The 14,986-nt window shown below is 50.1% G+C and overlaps 7 protein-coding genes across 7 annotated transcripts; 3 read left to right on the forward strand and 4 right to left on the reverse strand.

Moving 5' to 3' along the window:
* Positions 1–14: 14 nt before the first annotated feature.
* On the forward strand, positions 15–1,286 carry alkA (DNA-3-methyladenine glycosylase II; the record flags this gene model as incomplete). Its single annotated transcript, XM_022544229.1, has 3 exons — positions 15–976; positions 1,028–1,153; positions 1,223–1,286. The coding sequence occupies 3 exons, from the start codon at positions 15–17 to the stop codon at positions 1,284–1,286; spliced, it is 1,152 nt and encodes a 383-aa protein (XP_022403790.1).
* Positions 1,287–1,636: 350 nt separating this feature from the next.
* Positions 1,637–2,438, reverse strand: ASPGLDRAFT_32826 (ubiquinol--cytochrome-c reductase subunit 7; the record flags this gene model as incomplete). Its single annotated transcript, XM_022544230.1, has 4 exons — positions 1,637–1,726; positions 1,920–1,973; positions 2,044–2,152; positions 2,323–2,438. The coding sequence occupies 4 exons, from the start codon at positions 2,436–2,438 to the stop codon at positions 1,637–1,639; spliced, it is 369 nt and encodes a 122-aa protein (XP_022403791.1).
* Positions 2,439–3,177: 739 nt separating this feature from the next.
* On the forward strand, positions 3,178–4,457 carry ASPGLDRAFT_119896 (putative mitochondrial carrier protein; the record flags this gene model as incomplete). Its single annotated transcript, XM_022540100.1, has 2 exons — positions 3,178–3,628; positions 3,685–4,457. The coding sequence occupies 2 exons, from the start codon at positions 3,178–3,180 to the stop codon at positions 4,455–4,457; spliced, it is 1,224 nt and encodes a 407-aa protein (XP_022403792.1).
* An 813-nt stretch (positions 4,458–5,270) lies between these two features.
* Positions 5,271–6,009, reverse strand: ASPGLDRAFT_43592 (uncharacterized protein). Its single transcript, XM_022545849.1, has 2 exons — positions 5,762–6,009; positions 5,271–5,625 (listed from the first exon to the last, which is right to left on the reverse strand). Exons 1-2 carry the CDS (start codon positions 5,795–5,797, stop codon positions 5,413–5,415), a joined length of 249 nt encoding a protein of 82 aa, XP_022403793.1. The 5' UTR covers positions 5,798–6,009; the 3' UTR covers positions 5,271–5,412.
* Positions 6,010–6,501: 492 nt separating this feature from the next.
* On the forward strand, positions 6,502–7,009 carry ASPGLDRAFT_120132 (putative iron-sulfur cofactor synthesis protein (Isu1); the record flags this gene model as incomplete). Its single annotated transcript, XM_022540117.1, has 2 exons — positions 6,502–6,799; positions 6,855–7,009. Coding segments are annotated over 2 exons (453 nt in total), but the record flags the coding sequence as incomplete, so codon positions are not given.
* Positions 7,010–7,575: 566 nt separating this feature from the next.
* ASPGLDRAFT_23147 (ABC1 kinase family protein) lies at positions 7,576–9,629 on the reverse strand (the record flags this gene model as incomplete). The annotated part of the gene is made up of 3 exons (XM_022543247.1): positions 7,576–8,468; positions 8,515–9,119; positions 9,187–9,629. 3 exons carry the CDS (start codon positions 9,627–9,629, stop codon positions 7,576–7,578), a joined length of 1,941 nt encoding a protein of 646 aa, XP_022403795.1.
* A 392-nt stretch (positions 9,630–10,021) lies between these two features.
* On the reverse strand, positions 10,022–14,326 carry ASPGLDRAFT_120279 (serine/threonine-protein kinase; the record flags this gene model as incomplete). The annotated part of the gene is made up of 6 exons (XM_022540127.1): positions 10,022–12,394; positions 12,458–13,643; positions 13,691–13,755; positions 13,809–13,838; positions 13,905–14,030; positions 14,114–14,326. 6 exons carry the CDS (start codon positions 14,324–14,326, stop codon positions 10,022–10,024), a joined length of 3,993 nt encoding a protein of 1,330 aa, XP_022403796.1.
* Between the last annotated feature and the right edge of the window lie 660 nt (positions 14,327–14,986).

Genomic DNA, 14,986 nt, shown 5'->3' on the forward strand with positions numbered 1-14,986 from the left:
GTCTGCAGATAATGATGGCTGTGAGACGCTCAGCGCGTTTGAGCGCGGCCCCCAGCAGTAACCCGCTGTCAGCAATCCAACAACCCAAGATCAACAGAAGCCAACACAGCGGGATTCGCAAGGCACAAAAGCCAACTACCAAAACAAAGAAATCACAAAAGATCTCTGCTGAACAAGACCCACCTGCAGAAGTTCTTCAAGTCGCAGAACCAACGGCGACACCACCAACAGCAGCAGCAACATCAACAGACCCAAACGATAACATCTTTGACCCATCACTACCAACTGATAGCACTCGCGGGATTCATTCCACCCCTCCTCTCGACCGACCCGTCGAGCCACACAGAACGAACGCAACCCTCCTCACACCTCATGGGTCTTCATTAGTCGCCTACCCGCCCGGAACGGAGCAAGTCTCGCCCAGCAAGACGGGCCGGCCCCGTCCCACATCGACTACAGGGACACTCCTCGAGAAAGCCGTCGCGCATTTGATAGCTACCGATCCACGTCTCGAGCCGGTCATCGAGAAGCACCCATGCCATCTATTCTCGCCCGAAGGCCTGGCGGAGGAAGTCGATCCGTTCCGGAGCTTGATCAGTAGTATCATCGGGCAGCAGGTTTCAGGGGCGGCGGCCAAGTCGATTCGGGATAAATTCGTGGCGTTGTTTAATCCAAATGTGGAGGATATTACTCTGCGGACGAAGCGGTTCCCCACGCCGGAGGAGATTGTCCAGTATGATATCGCTACGCTGCGGACGGCGGGTCTTTCCCAGCGGAAAGCCGAGTATATTCAGGGATTGGCGCAGAAGTTCGCTGCTGGGGAATTGAGTTCTCGGATGCTGTTGAATGCTAGTGACCAGGAGCTTGTGGAGAAGTTGACTGCGGTCCGGGGATTGGGGTTGTGGTCGGTTGAGATGTTTGCTTGCTTTGCTTTGAAGCGCATTGATGTTTTTTCTACGGGTGATTTGGGTGTACAGTGAGTGCTCTTGACTCGATTTTTACTGGCAGAAAGCTAACAAAATGACAGGAGAGGCTGCGCAGCATTCATGGGCCGAGACATCAACAAACTCAAGGCAAAGGGCGGCAACGGTAAGTTCAAGTATATGCCGGAAAAGGAGATGCTGGAGCTAGCTGCCAAGTTCTCTCCATATAGGTATGTTCCCTTCTTCCTATGCGCTCAGACAAGGTGATATGGATGCGGACCCTTCTAATGTCATTATAGAAGCCTTTTTATGTGGTATATGTGGCGCGTGGAAGGCGTGGATATTGCCGTGTTGAATGCTTGATGCGGTACAGTAGCATTTGTAAACGTATGTTACTCAGATGTTGGGTTATAGCGGGCTACGTCATGTATGTAATTTGCATCTCTGGCAACCTTGTTCGGGATGACCATTGTGCAGCACTTACGATCACCGCAATACCATGGGTGGGACAAGAGAACGGCGAAAAATTGATTTGTACAGTATCAGTACACGTAACTGAATGGTTCGACGAAAGGTCCAGATGGTAATCGGCAACACCAATTACGCAGCCGAATTCCAGACCCAGCCTCCCGATCCTTCATACCACACCCCTCTAGATAACCATTGTTCCTTTTCTTTCTATTGTTTGCTTCTCGATGGACGGGCGGAATCGTTTACCGACGGACGGAGAGAGTGTCGAGGTCCTCACGCTCCTTGCGCTCCTTCTCGATCTCACGGATGATGGGGCCCAGGTACTCAACGTCCTATAAACGGTCAAACATTAGCATTTATCGCCATTTTGGAGCCTCAATTCCCCTTGATCACAATTGCAGGAGCTATAACCCCGATATAATGCGGGTTACAAATCCGCGCCACGAGATTGGTCAATGGGACCTGACGTAGGAGGCAGAGGGAAAACGACAAGCAGGGGCTTAGAATATGGAAAAATGAACTCACCTCAGAGGGCTTGGTCTGCTCCTCAGGGGGAAGAAGGGTGTGCGAAATGGAACACTATATTAGACGAGCAAAATATTTAGATCATTGGTGTTGTCGATGGCGATCACGGAGGGCTAGAACGAACCTGGAACGCTCTGCGGATACGGAAGACACGGTCGTAGGACTCCTTAGCAGAAAGACGCTTGATAGCAGCCTGGGCGACGTCGTTCTCCTCGGGGATGATGTCGTCGAACCTAGCTCTAGTCAGTACTGCCCAGTGTGTGTGCAAGACAAGGTCCGGACAGGCGGAGACTGAAACAAGACAAAGGCGAATAGGTCGGTGTATCGTAATTGAAGCCAATCGTTCCCAGCCATGCCGCCTACACCAGCGCGTCTTCCTGGATATCGCAGCAGGGTAACTTACCTCAATCCGAGTCTCCTGTAGCCGGCCGCGTCCATGTACCACTCAGCGATGGGCGTCATCCAGCGCTTGAGCCATGGGCGCTTGACAATGTAGCTGGTCAGAGAAGGGGCGGACATGGTGTATGATTCCCAGGTCAACAATTGACGATGTGGAGTGGGAGGAGGGGGGAATCGCAAGAGGTCTGCTTAAGCCGGGCGTTGGAGATTGTGCAAAACAGACGTTCGGGCGGGCGACTTTCTCCGTTGAATGCCTGATTTATGCCTGGGAATCAAGGTATTCACTCCGACCGATTCCGATATGCCCCACGTGATATCAACGTGCCTCAGGCTGTCACGCGCTTGGAGCCGGGTCCTTTGCTTGCTTTCCGCCTCCACCTGACCGCAGACGACTTCGATCCTCCTCCATCTGCGTTTATCCCGGTCTCCCACACTACTGTTTCCGCGTGCTTCCCTTGCTTGCCCTCGCCATCCGTTGTTTCCCGTTCCGATCCAAATTGACGTCCTTACTGTGTTTCCGCACCTATTGTTCATGTGTGTTGGTATGGGGATCGTCAACCGTTGAATTCCGGATTGCTCCTAGATTGGAGCTGGTATTTAAGGGACCCCGCCCCGTCTGTTCTTAAGATAGTACAGACGTCGACATTCGCAGCACAAAACGATTGCTCTGATTTTCTCTCGTTTGCCGTGTCAATTTGATCCTCGCACTTTCCACCCCGCCGCACGACCGCTTTCTCCAACGTCACAGCGCAACGAGCCATACGATTCTTGGTTTCCGGAACGAGCGCGATATGCTCGGGTCCGGAGGCCATCGGTGATATAGAAATCCGAATAACCTACTAGGCCCGTGGTTGAAAATATGTTATCAGAGGGCCATGGAAGCTCGGGAGCTTCGAACGGCTCCCAAGAACACCCAGCATCTCACGCTCATCCTCCCTCGTCTCACGACACATTTACCTCGAATCTCCTTACTCGCATCAGGATATTTTCCACTCATATACCGAAATCCTATGTTACTCCGTTTTGCGGGGCAAGTGCTGGTGTAGCGTCGGGGATTGTGACGTGCCCTCTCGATGTCATCAAGACAAAGTTACAAGCCCAGGGTGGCTTTTTACGGCGGTCGGGGAATACGATTGAGGCAAGGACTTTATACCGTGGCATGTTAGGCACAGGAGGGATGATATGGCGGGAAAATGGTCTCCGAGGGCTCTACCAAGGACTGGGTCCCATGCTTCTGGGATATTTGCCTACGTGGGCGGTTTATTTGGCAGTATACGACCGGTCAAGAGATTACTTTGAAGAAACCACTGGTCAGTTTTCTCATCCTTTGTTGAAATTGGGGGCGAGTTTTACTAAAGGATAACAGGTAGTTGGTGGTTATCGAGAGGTTATGCTTCCGTCACGGCAGGCGCATGCTCGACCATAGTGACGAATCCAATATGGGTCATCAAGACACGGCTCATGTCTCAAAGTCCAAGGTCCAATAGTGAAGGCTTTAGGGCACCATGGCAATATAAAAATACGTTTGATGCGGCTCGCAAGATGTACCTGAACGAAGGGATTCTCTCGTTCTATTCGGGGCTTACGCCAGCGCTTTTGGGATTGTTCCACGTGGCCATTCAATTCCCACTCTACGAATATCTGAAGATGGCCATTACGGGTTATGGGATTGGAGAACATCCCGAACACGGCGACTCCCACTGGCTTGGGATTTCTCTCGCTACATTCCTCAGCAAGATCTGTGCCAGCACCATGACCTATCCACATGAAGTGTTGCGGACAAGGCTTCAGACGCAACAACGGACAATGTCGCCGCGGTCCTCGGCCGAAGAGTTAACATTCCGTGAAGGGACAGAGAAGTTAAATGGCCGTGGTCGTCCTTCAGGTGCTGCCTCATCGGATGGCATGCCCAACCGGCCGCGGTACACCGGCATCGTCCGTACTTGTCAGACAATCTTGCGGGAAGAAGGCTGGCGTGCATTTTACTCGGGAATTGGCACGAATCTCTTCCGTGCTGTTCCGGCCGCTATGACTACGATGCTTACATATGAATACCTCCGGAAATTGATTGGCACTATGCAGCATGACGGAGAGATGGAGCGTCGACAGGCTGAAGAGAAAGATCTCTCCGGGATTTAGCTCGTCTTGAATGCTCTACCAGTGTCTGCCAAATGAGTGGCAGCGAAGACAATCTTAAGCACAAGCCTCAGGTCCTTTATCCGGTCAGACCGACGGACTTTGGATACTTGTGAGACTTGCCATTTTATATGCTTAACGTGTACTTTTATGGGGTTCAAGGCTGGCCGAAGGGGAATATGATTGTTTTCGCCCTTGGCACAAATTGATGCCTCTGTTTCGAATTGAGAAGGAATCGATCCCAAAGGGAGATTCTGACACATGCAATTGTGCCTTTTGTTTTAGATTGAAGGTTGTTTACCCTGCCTTACCGAGGAATCCTTTTTGTCTTTGATGAGCGTTATCGTCTATTCGTCTCTATTGTTATCCTCGTTCTGCATGGATTGCATGTTGTGTACATACATATCTACGTACCTACTACCCTATAAAATATACATACTCGCGATACTGGATGCCAATCAGGGGACAAATACAGCCCATATGGCAGATGACGTCAATTAGACATCACGTGATTAGTCTTGGCAGCCCTTGTCTACCGAGGAAAAAAACCAACCGCAGCCAAACACACTTCCGCACACATTTGACTCGAAAAAAGAGATTCGACAATTGGCAATAATGTGATGCCATTCAGGTACGTGTCTTGCTTGATACAATTGCAACCACTGCTTTTTCATTGCCGTGATGAACCTTATTTTCATGATCCAAGTCTACTACTTTCAGATTTGGAGGTGATCATATAAACACACTGAAAATTCTGACCGTAATGAAATGCGGGATGCAATTGCTTTTTTGTATTTCTAATTTTATTCACCTTGCTGACTTTACTTGCAGATACCGAATGCACGACCATGGTAGTGATTCATAGGCTCCTAGCAGATAGTTACTGTACTCAGACAATTGACATTGACTTCATTCTCCACGTGATATCATAATCCCACATCCGGAAACCGGATGATCCTCAACTTTTTCTCCCCTGCTCCACTTCTCGCTGTTCCTCCAATGCCTGCTGCACCCAGGAGAGTTGCTGTTGCTGCCGTGTTTCGGATTTTTTTCGTTGCGAGGCAGGGGTGTATGTAGATTGGGATTCACGACGGGCGGTACGGATGGAAGTGATGCAGTAGGAGCAGAGGAGGATTGCCATTGTAAAGGCGGCGATGGGGGCGTTGAGGGACTATAATAATTATTAGAGTGGCATTGTTAACAGGGCTACGTACTTGTATGTCGCGATGTGTTGCGACCAGGGTGTAAGATTATCAGATGCGGCGTATCAGATGGATCAGATAAGGAACCACAAAGAAAGAACTTACGCCCGCCGGCCTCCCCAGAGTCTTTCTGTTATTCATGATAAGCGCTTTCGGCCAATGGGAGAGCGTAGTTTGCCGACGGAAAACGTTGCTTGGTAATGGGTTTGGTCTGGCTGTGAGTTGGCGAGAATGTAAGAAGGGAGGACGTTTCGATGCCGGACGCTAGAATTCGTTGGAGTTGGGCCGTTCTCCGCCCGCACAACTTATGAACACAAGAGAACTGTACTCTACCCCAATGCCCCGGAGAAAACTGCTATACAAAGTAATGCTACCCTTGTAGAAATAGAAAATGATAACAAGAACCAACAAAATACACCATTCAACGTCATAAACTGTTAGCCCCGAGTCGCCGACGCCGGACGTCCGGAGGCGACGGTGTTTCCGCATCAGGTTTAGCGCGGTCTGAATAATCCGGGCGAGAATTATTACTGCAGTCCTAATCAATCGCCATCCTCCTTCAACGACATCATTCTCACCACTTTCAACCACACCTCTACCATCCATCGATAACATATTATAGTCACTTGTGATCCCTTTACAATCTTCACCATGTTCAAGCGTATCGCTACCGTCGTCCCCCGATCCTTCGGCCCCGTTGTGACGCCTCGCATCACACCCGCCCTCTCCGGTGTGCAGCAGACACAATCCCTCTTCCGGACGCAACTCCCTCAAACAAGGAGCTACCATGAGAAAGATATGTCGCACATCCTCCCAATAACCAAAGAGGAAAATACTGACTGCATGCACTGCTAGACCACTACAACAACCCCCGCAATGTGGGCGCCATGAAGAAGGGTGAGGGTGACGTTGGCACCGGTCTCGTCGGCGCCCCCGCCTGTGGCGATGTCATGAAGCTCCAGATCAAGGTCGACAAGGACTCCAACAAGATCAGCGACGTCAAGTTCAAAACTTTCGGTTGCGGGAGTGCCATTGCTAGCTCGAGTTATCTGACCGAGTTGGTCCGTGGGATGACCCTCGATGAGGCGGGTAAGATTCGCAACACTGAGATTGCCAAGGAGCTTTGCCTTCCTCCTGTGAAGTGTATGTTCTTCCCAGTTTGTTCTTATTTATATGATTTGGGTACTGACAGCCACAGTGCATTGCTCGATGCTCGCCGAGGATGCTATCAAGTCTGCCATCTCCGACTACTACACCAAGAACCCCAAGGCCATCAAGACTGACCTTGGTGGTACCGGTGCTGCCATTCCTGACATCCAGATTGAGGTCGAGAAGACCTCTGCCACCGCCTAAAAAAAAAAAAAAAAAAAATTTGAAACGACAAAAAATATTTTCTTTTCAAAAATATTCGACTTGTGATACCACCTGATATGTCCATTCTTTTCATGACATGACTTCTTTCTACTTCAGCTGCGCTTTGCTCGAGTGACAGGATTCAAGGTTGAAGGAGGTTTCTTCGATTCGTTTGACAAATTGAATTTGTTGGATGTATATTTTGCTTTTTCATTTTCCTTTTGTTCAACTTTACTTTTTTTCTTTTCTTTTTTCTTTTTTTTTTTTTTTTCTGGCGAAGCCTTGTGTTATAGTTCTCGGAGCTATGGTGTCTGATAGTTAATGAAAGAAGCACCGAGTGTGCCTAAACCAGATGTTCAGTTTCTATCCAGTTTTTATACAGTGTCACTGAAGTAGAGTATGAAAGACCTAGTTAAATACAAACGCCATCGCTGATGCACAGATTACCCACCCGTGCCATATAAACAATCTATCTATACTACACTTTTCTGTATCCAACCATTCCTTTACACATAAACATAACCCATCCCTATCATTACATCCAATATACACAACCCAAAGCAACTTTACAACAACCCCACCCGACTCTTAACAGACAACACAGTCTCATAAACCGACAACTTCAACTCCACCCGCAAAAATCCCATCCACGCAACCAAGAACCGGAGGAAGTTCAGTGGACGGAGTAATCCACCGGCCGACTCGCGGATGTTCTCGAGTTGTTCCTCGTAGACGGTGCGGGTGGCATAGCGGGCGAGGATGAGGAATGTGCGCAGCGGGCCTTGGCGGGTGTGTAGGTTTTCGTCGAGGTTGCGGGCTGTCTTCATTAGCACCTGTATCTTATCTAAAGTGGATAGATGGGTGAGGGGGAAGGGAGGGAACGCACTGAGATCATTAGTCTTGAGAATGAGAAGGATAATTCTGGGTACCTGGCCCAACAACTCAACCAACTGCTGCAACATGCCCTCACCCAGCGCACCAGAGATATTATCCTTCTCATCCGCCGTCCTCGAAGACGCCACATTCCTCTGCGTAAGAACCTTATAATCCCGCCCCGTAATTGCACTCGCAAACAACGGAAACTGCTCATCCGTCACCCCCGCAACCTTCCTCGCATACTCCCTCATCCGTCCCTCATCAGCCTCGATAACCGCAAGCCAGAGCTTCGCGTAGTTCCTGCGCAGGTCCCGCGGGATCTCACGGTACAAGCCGTGGTCGTAGAGGATGATTTCGAAGTTGGGGCTGCTAGAGTTGGGGTTTGGGCGGATGGCGATGTTGCCGCCGTGAGGGTCGCAGTGGAGGGGCGCGTTGTCGCCGAAGATCATCTCGTTGAAGATGTGGGCTAGGGTGGCGGAGACTTCGTCGCGGTCGATGTTGTTGGCGTCGAGGAAGGGGAGGTCGTCGGGGCGGCGGCCGGAGATGAAGTCCATTACGAGGATGCGTTTTTGGGCCCACATGACTGTTTTTGTTAGCTGTATACTGTAACGGAGATTGAAGAGACATACCCTTTGGAATAACCAACGGCGCATCAGAATGCTTCTTAAAGTAGTCACTTGCTTTGGTAGCATTCTCCGCCTCACATCGGAAATCCAACTCCACCGGCAACGAAAAGTCCATCTCCCTCGATAACCACTCAAGATCATATTCCGGGAAGAACCTCTTCAGCATCGCAAACGTGAATCTCGTCAACGCCAGATCCAACGGCACCCACTCTGCCAACGCCGGATGCTGCACCTTCACAGCAACTTTCTGTCCCGATTCCCTAAGCGTACCGATATGCACCTGCGCCAGGGAAGCGGCGCCAATGGGTTCTGAGTCGAAGGACGTAAACATCTCATCGATGCGACGGCAAGTATCGGCGAGGAACATCTCTTCGATAGATTCAATGGACGAAACGGGGCATTTATCCTGCAACGGGATGAAAGTCGTCGTCCATTCGAGCGGAAGCAAATACCCCATGCTACTCAAATGCTGCCCCAACTTGATAAAGATAGACCCATTCTTCTCGAGCACGCGTAGCGTCCGGTCCGCACAGCGCTTGTGACAAGCCTTGATAATCTCATTATGTTCTTCCGGCGAGGAGGCCTCTTGCTTCAACGTAACCCGATAACTAGAACAAACCCAAACGTATAAGTAGACCTCCTTTAGTAGTACCTTGGGGGACAAAACGAGCTTACTCATTTATACAAACTGCCAACGCACTAACCACTCGCCCGGTCCTCGCCGCCGCTCGATATAGATGTCGCACCTCGTCCGAGTACACTATCGCCGCAACACCCAGCGCACCTCCGATAATGAGATATGTCTTCTTGCGCGAGCGGCCATGGCCCGATTGCTTCTTTCCATTGTTGCCGTTGCTGGCTGTTTCTTGTGCAGGGGACTCCGAACTATAGTGACGTCGTAGCGGCAGGACTCGCCCCCGCGTGCATAGTTTCCGCGGAGTGGTAGATCTGTTTTTCGGGCTGGCGAGTGATCTCGACGACGGTTTTGACTCCACAGTAGTAAGCGATGTGGAATAGAAACGATTGAGTGGTGCTGGTGCCGATTTCGTCGTATGTCGGACGACCGTCGCAGGGTCAAAACCGGAAACCCGCCACGGCGTGCGGAGCGCTGCTCTCATACCGAACCGGAGGGGATGGGGCGTCGACGAACAACGATGTAATTAGGTGTGATATTAGAAAATTGCCGTACCTGGTTGGGAGTTCAAACCCAGGCCATTGTTGGATATAGTCGCAAGAAACGCTGGTCGGCCATCAGGAGAATTTCGGGAACTCGCCGCAGTTCGGACCGGCGATGCACGTGATCCAGGGCTCGGTTGGACTACTGTTATGTATGTCCAGTTCATGGGTTCAATGTATTCTCTATGTATAACCTGTCTTTTTATGCAAAAAGCAGATACCCATTCAACTCTAATAACGCTCAAAACAATACCCAAAAAACCACCCAAAGTAAACATAACACAGTATGCATAAGCAGAATTATAGACAACGTCACATAAAGAATGCAAACCAATCATGACACCCAGTCCTCTCCATGTGTAGGCCGTCGTTGCCGGTAAAGAATCGAATCTCGTCGAGGCAGCGAGCTAGGAGGTCGCATTTCATCTTCCGGTAACAAGTCCGTATGAGACCGCTTAGGGATCCCAGATATCCCGCGAGGCAGTCTGTTCCTCGGTGGCCCAGAGGCACCATTCAGATTCAACCCAGGTGGTGGTAAGACAGGACTTCCGTCTTCCCGGCTGGCGGGTCGCAATACCAGCGCTGAACCGCTAAGAGCGTTCCGTGGATGTCGTGACTCTCGTCCTTCGTAGTATGCTTTCGACTGGCTTGTTCGAGGAGTTGATGGGGCGGATTGGTTTGGTAGAAGACCGGGAGGCGTGGTGGATGTGCTCTGGCGTCTCATTCCTGGTTTGCGCTTCCCTAGGCTGTACGTCTCGCTCGATCTGATCAGTTTCCCGGCCATGTCTCTGACCAGGATGGCTGGATCATTCTCTAATTCGCTGATGGCACCAAGCAGACCATATGCGGCAAGAAGACCCCCTTGTTCTTCACTGGCATCGCAAATACTCGATATGATGCGGAGAAGATTCAATCGAACCGCAGCTTTGTTGTGGTGCAGTTTCTGGCCTAATCTCGTGAAAAGGTCAGGTCGTGCAAGTGTCGAGGCAATAGGAGGACTTAATCTTAGGAGTTTCTGAAGAGGTTCGAGGATATTCTCGAAAGCGTTCGCTTTGGAAATGGTCAAGCATTTGACAATCGAGTCCGTAAATGATGGCCTGTCCAGGCGGTTTTCCAGCAGGTGCTCTTCGACCTTGGCCGTTTCTTCCTGGAGCCAGGTAAAAATAGCATCTAAAGCGGTAACCTGCCAGTATGGATCGGAAAGTAAAGAAATATAGAATGCGAGACCTTTGTTACGCCACAGCTCACGGCGACCGACTTTGCCGGAGTGTGCCATGTCACAAAGGATCGGTAGAGCGAATTCCTTCAGAGGTCTGTCAGTTTTGACAATCCTTTGGAGCAGAGGGACAATGCCATTCAAGGCTGCGTCCTCTTGTCGTGACTTATTGAGTCGACACATGTTGTAAATCGTATTCAAGATCTGATTGGAGACTTCTCGGAAATGGGGACGCCTGAAGGTTGAACGCAACAAGTCCGCCAGCACGTCAATGGCATTCGAATTCTGAAGGGAATCAAGAGTAGTCGAGAGCATCGACAGGTTCTTGATGAATTTCAGCATGGTGATCTGGTGAGCCGGAGTCATGCGCCGCAACTCTTTCAGAACCCGATGCAGTACTGTCCGCTCAGCAACCATCTCCTTGACATGATTCTCAGCCTGCGAGAAGATAAAGAAGATGTTTGCAATCCGTCCTTCAACAATCTCGGCCAGTTCACCCTCTTCATCCAATACCCTGCTTAGTACGAGAGACAGAGGGTCCAAGACGGAGTTGCGGGACAGGATCCTGCAAAAGTCATTCTTCGGAGTCGAGCCCTGCAATTCAAACACACTCCAAATTCCGTTAACCCCGATCAGGACGAGTTCACGTTCATCTTCATAATCGTCTTCCAGAAACTCGACCAGAACGTTCAGACCTCCAGCACTAACAAACATCTGCAATGTGAGAGTGGACGTCTGATACATTTGTTGTACGAAGGCAGCTGCCTCAAGTCGAATCTCACGAGGGTACTTCTTTGACGCAAACTCGTTAATGATTGGAATCCCTCCAACAAAACACAAGTTTTCCTGGATCTCATAGTCATTAAAGATGATTGCGTTGACAATCCTCAAAAGACAAGCAATAACATCACGCCGACGACATGTATCTAGGATTTCCAGGATTGGAAGCAATCCGTGGGCACTCATGATGATGTTTTTCGTTTCTGGTAAGTCGCAGAACACCGTCAAGAGTTGGTCGGAGATATCAGCCAGTACCTCTTCATCTTGCGAAGTCTTCAAGGTGCTAACAAGTCCCTCGACCTGATTCCGGAGTCGAGCATGCTTGTCGCGTGCGATATTGGCCTCTAGGTCCATTTCGTCGAACCCTTCTTCAAGTTGGGCAAACGGGTCATCTTCATCGTCCTGATCACCGAGCCAGGATCTATTAGATAGCCTCGAGGTCAGCATTAACGTGCTCTTATCTGAGCTCCCATCACTATCAGGCTTATCCAGTGTCGACTCATTAGGGCCCAGGATATCGGAAAAGTCCTCGTCGTTCTCATTCTCCGCAAATTTTGTTATTTCAATGGCACGATGACGCTTGACTGAGATCCGTTTCTTTAGTTGGGGCTGTGGAGGCTCTTCATCTTCCTCGATAGTTGTAGGCCACTGATAACGGACCATTTCATGCGAAGGGGACGGTGTCAGCATATTGGTTTCACCGTCAGATTCCTGTAAATAATTAGTCTACACTTAGTACATGCATGTGTTTGAATATCAAGGGCTTTTCCTTACCTGGAAAGCACCTAGCTTTTTATCCAAAACGTCTTCGTTTGCCATGATAAGGTCGGAGTAATCCTCAATGGAATTCTCCTTATAGTAAGAAGCCGGTCGAGGCTGTCGCGCTGGCGGCGTGGGATTCGGGTTCAATATTGGGACATCATGTATGCCGGGTTGATAGCGTTGCAGCTTTTGGGCTGTACTTTGCCGTTGAGGCGACGGTCGAATAGTCTCCAAGTCTGTCTCGCTGTTCTGGTTCGAGATTCGCCAAAGATCATCGCCGAATTCTTCGAAACTACCCGAGGATCTCGTCATTGTCCCATCAAGGGAAGCAAATGCCTTGAGCTTCTCAGACGAGAGCAGGCCACCAAAATTATCGTGCGGTCTCAAGTGAGGCAAATGCAGAGCACTGGGGGAGATGGCGTTATCAAAATCGTTATCCCAGTTATCGTCTGCTCCAGAAATAGGTGACCGAAACTTGTCTGCAAGATTTCCCCTGGAGACTGGGGTTGGCAAAACATCCTTGGTTGGGGTATAACGAGAAGGCGTTGAATGCTGGTCAGGTCTCAAATGCTTGCGTATAGTACCTGCGCCGGGCGAGCGAAGAGCCTCATTCCATTCCTGGACGCTCTTGACAGCCTCCTCATTGGGAACTACTGAATCAGACTTGCGAGCATTGACGATCCAGGGGTGTCGAAGAAGCTTCCTCGCAGATACACGAAGGTTGGGGTCTTTTTGGAAGCACTGCATAAGGAAGTCTTTGACAGCTGGGGAAGCTCCTTGTGGCAAAGGAGGATGATCATCATTGACGATGCGAAATAGAGCCGGCATAGGTTGAAGATTGTGGTACGGAGGCTTCCCCTCCAGCAATTCGATGACAGTGCACCCAAGACTCCAGATATCTGACGCCGTACTCGCCCCCGTAAGTTCGATGACTTCGGGTGCCATCCAGTATGGGGTACCGACAACGCTAGCCTCGTTGAGACCGGTTGTGCGACTAGCCACACCAAAGTCCGCCAACTTCACTAGACCTTCTTTGGTGGTGAGGATGTTAGCACCTTTTATATCTCTATGTATCACACCCTGTTCGTGTAGATACAAGAGACCATGGAGGACTTGGGACATGTAAAGTCCGACCAGATTCTCCGGGAAGCGGCCAAAGTTCTTCGCGATGGAGTGTAGGGAGCCATTCTCGCAGTATCTAAACCATTAGCTATATGAAATAAAACAAGAGGAAGAATGCCGTACTCGAGTATGATGTTGAGAGTCTCAACAGACTTCACAAATCCATGGTACTTGACAATGTTGGTGTGCTACAATATATCAGCTTCGGTCCCTGGGTAGGAAAAATAGCATTGCGCCTCACATCCAGGTTCTTCAAGAGATCAATCTCCAGCTGCAAGTCCACATAGTTAGTAGATATACCTTGACTGTCCGGAACTGAATAGCATACCATAATCACTCGCAATTCACTCTTGGGTAGATCCACCAGCTTGATCTGCTTGACCGCGACAGTCTCCCCAGTATTCCAGTTGAGCGCTCTGTACACAGACCCGAACGCCCCTCTGCCCAAGCAGTCACCCAGTTGCTTCACGATATCAGACTATCAGCCTCTCATCCTCTCTCGTCCATACGGGGCGCAATCAAGGGAGGGGTATTCTGTCTCCATACATAATCCTTGAGTTCCGCAACATCCTTAGCCGTCGTCTTCGGTCCCCTGTCATCCCTGGACTTGTCCTCTCGTTTGGTCGGGCTGGAACCGAGTCTCGATAGTCGTGGTTTGGTTGGTGTCCCGGGCGGTGCTGCTGCTGCTACCGCTGCTGCTCTGGAGGAAGGACGTTGTGGTAGTGGTGCCTCGCCCAACTCGCTGGTTCTAGACACCATGGTCGATCGGTCCGTAACGGGATCGCTGTAACAAAGCCGTTTGGTCTCGGGTTGTGCGGGTTTCAGATTCGACGTTGAGGGTAGTAAATAAAGGACGATGCGGCAGGAGCCAGGGGATCGATCGGGGCGTTCATGTCAGCAGAAACTGGTCAAGGGGTGATTTATTATTAGCCATTAATCGCAGGAGAAATAATAATTGCATGCGAGAGCACAATAGAATTGCCCACAGGGATTCTTGGGGGGGGGGGGGGGTGAACGGTTTCGTTCGAGGGACAAAAAGACCATACAGAAAGGATTTCTCTTGCCCGCACGCACAACACACACACGTTGCGACCCATCGAATATTGCCCTGATCCTCCTCCAACGGTTATGATATAAAATAATGATGCGATCAATGGGGCGACCTGGAAGCGAAAGCGCAACCGTACAGACAGTTGCTGCTATTATTGTTTTGGCAGCGACCGAACCAAAGGCGGTTTCTTGAACTTTGCGCTTCTCCACACAAGCCGGTTCGGAGGAGCTTCGCCTGAATCGCGCGGCTTGTATCTCCGATCAGCCTTATCAGAACCGATCTAAGAACTATATCAACGGTTATATTAAGAGGAAGTTGTTTGTATATACTCTATAGTATGTATGTGCTCGCATGGATTGCCGCCGCCA

Source organism: Aspergillus glaucus (genome assembly GCF_001890805.1).
Source record: "Aspergillus glaucus CBS 516.65 unplaced genomic scaffold ASPGLscaffold_4, whole genome shotgun sequence".
NCBI lineage: Eukaryota > Fungi > Ascomycota > Eurotiomycetes > Eurotiales > Aspergillaceae > Aspergillus > Aspergillus glaucus.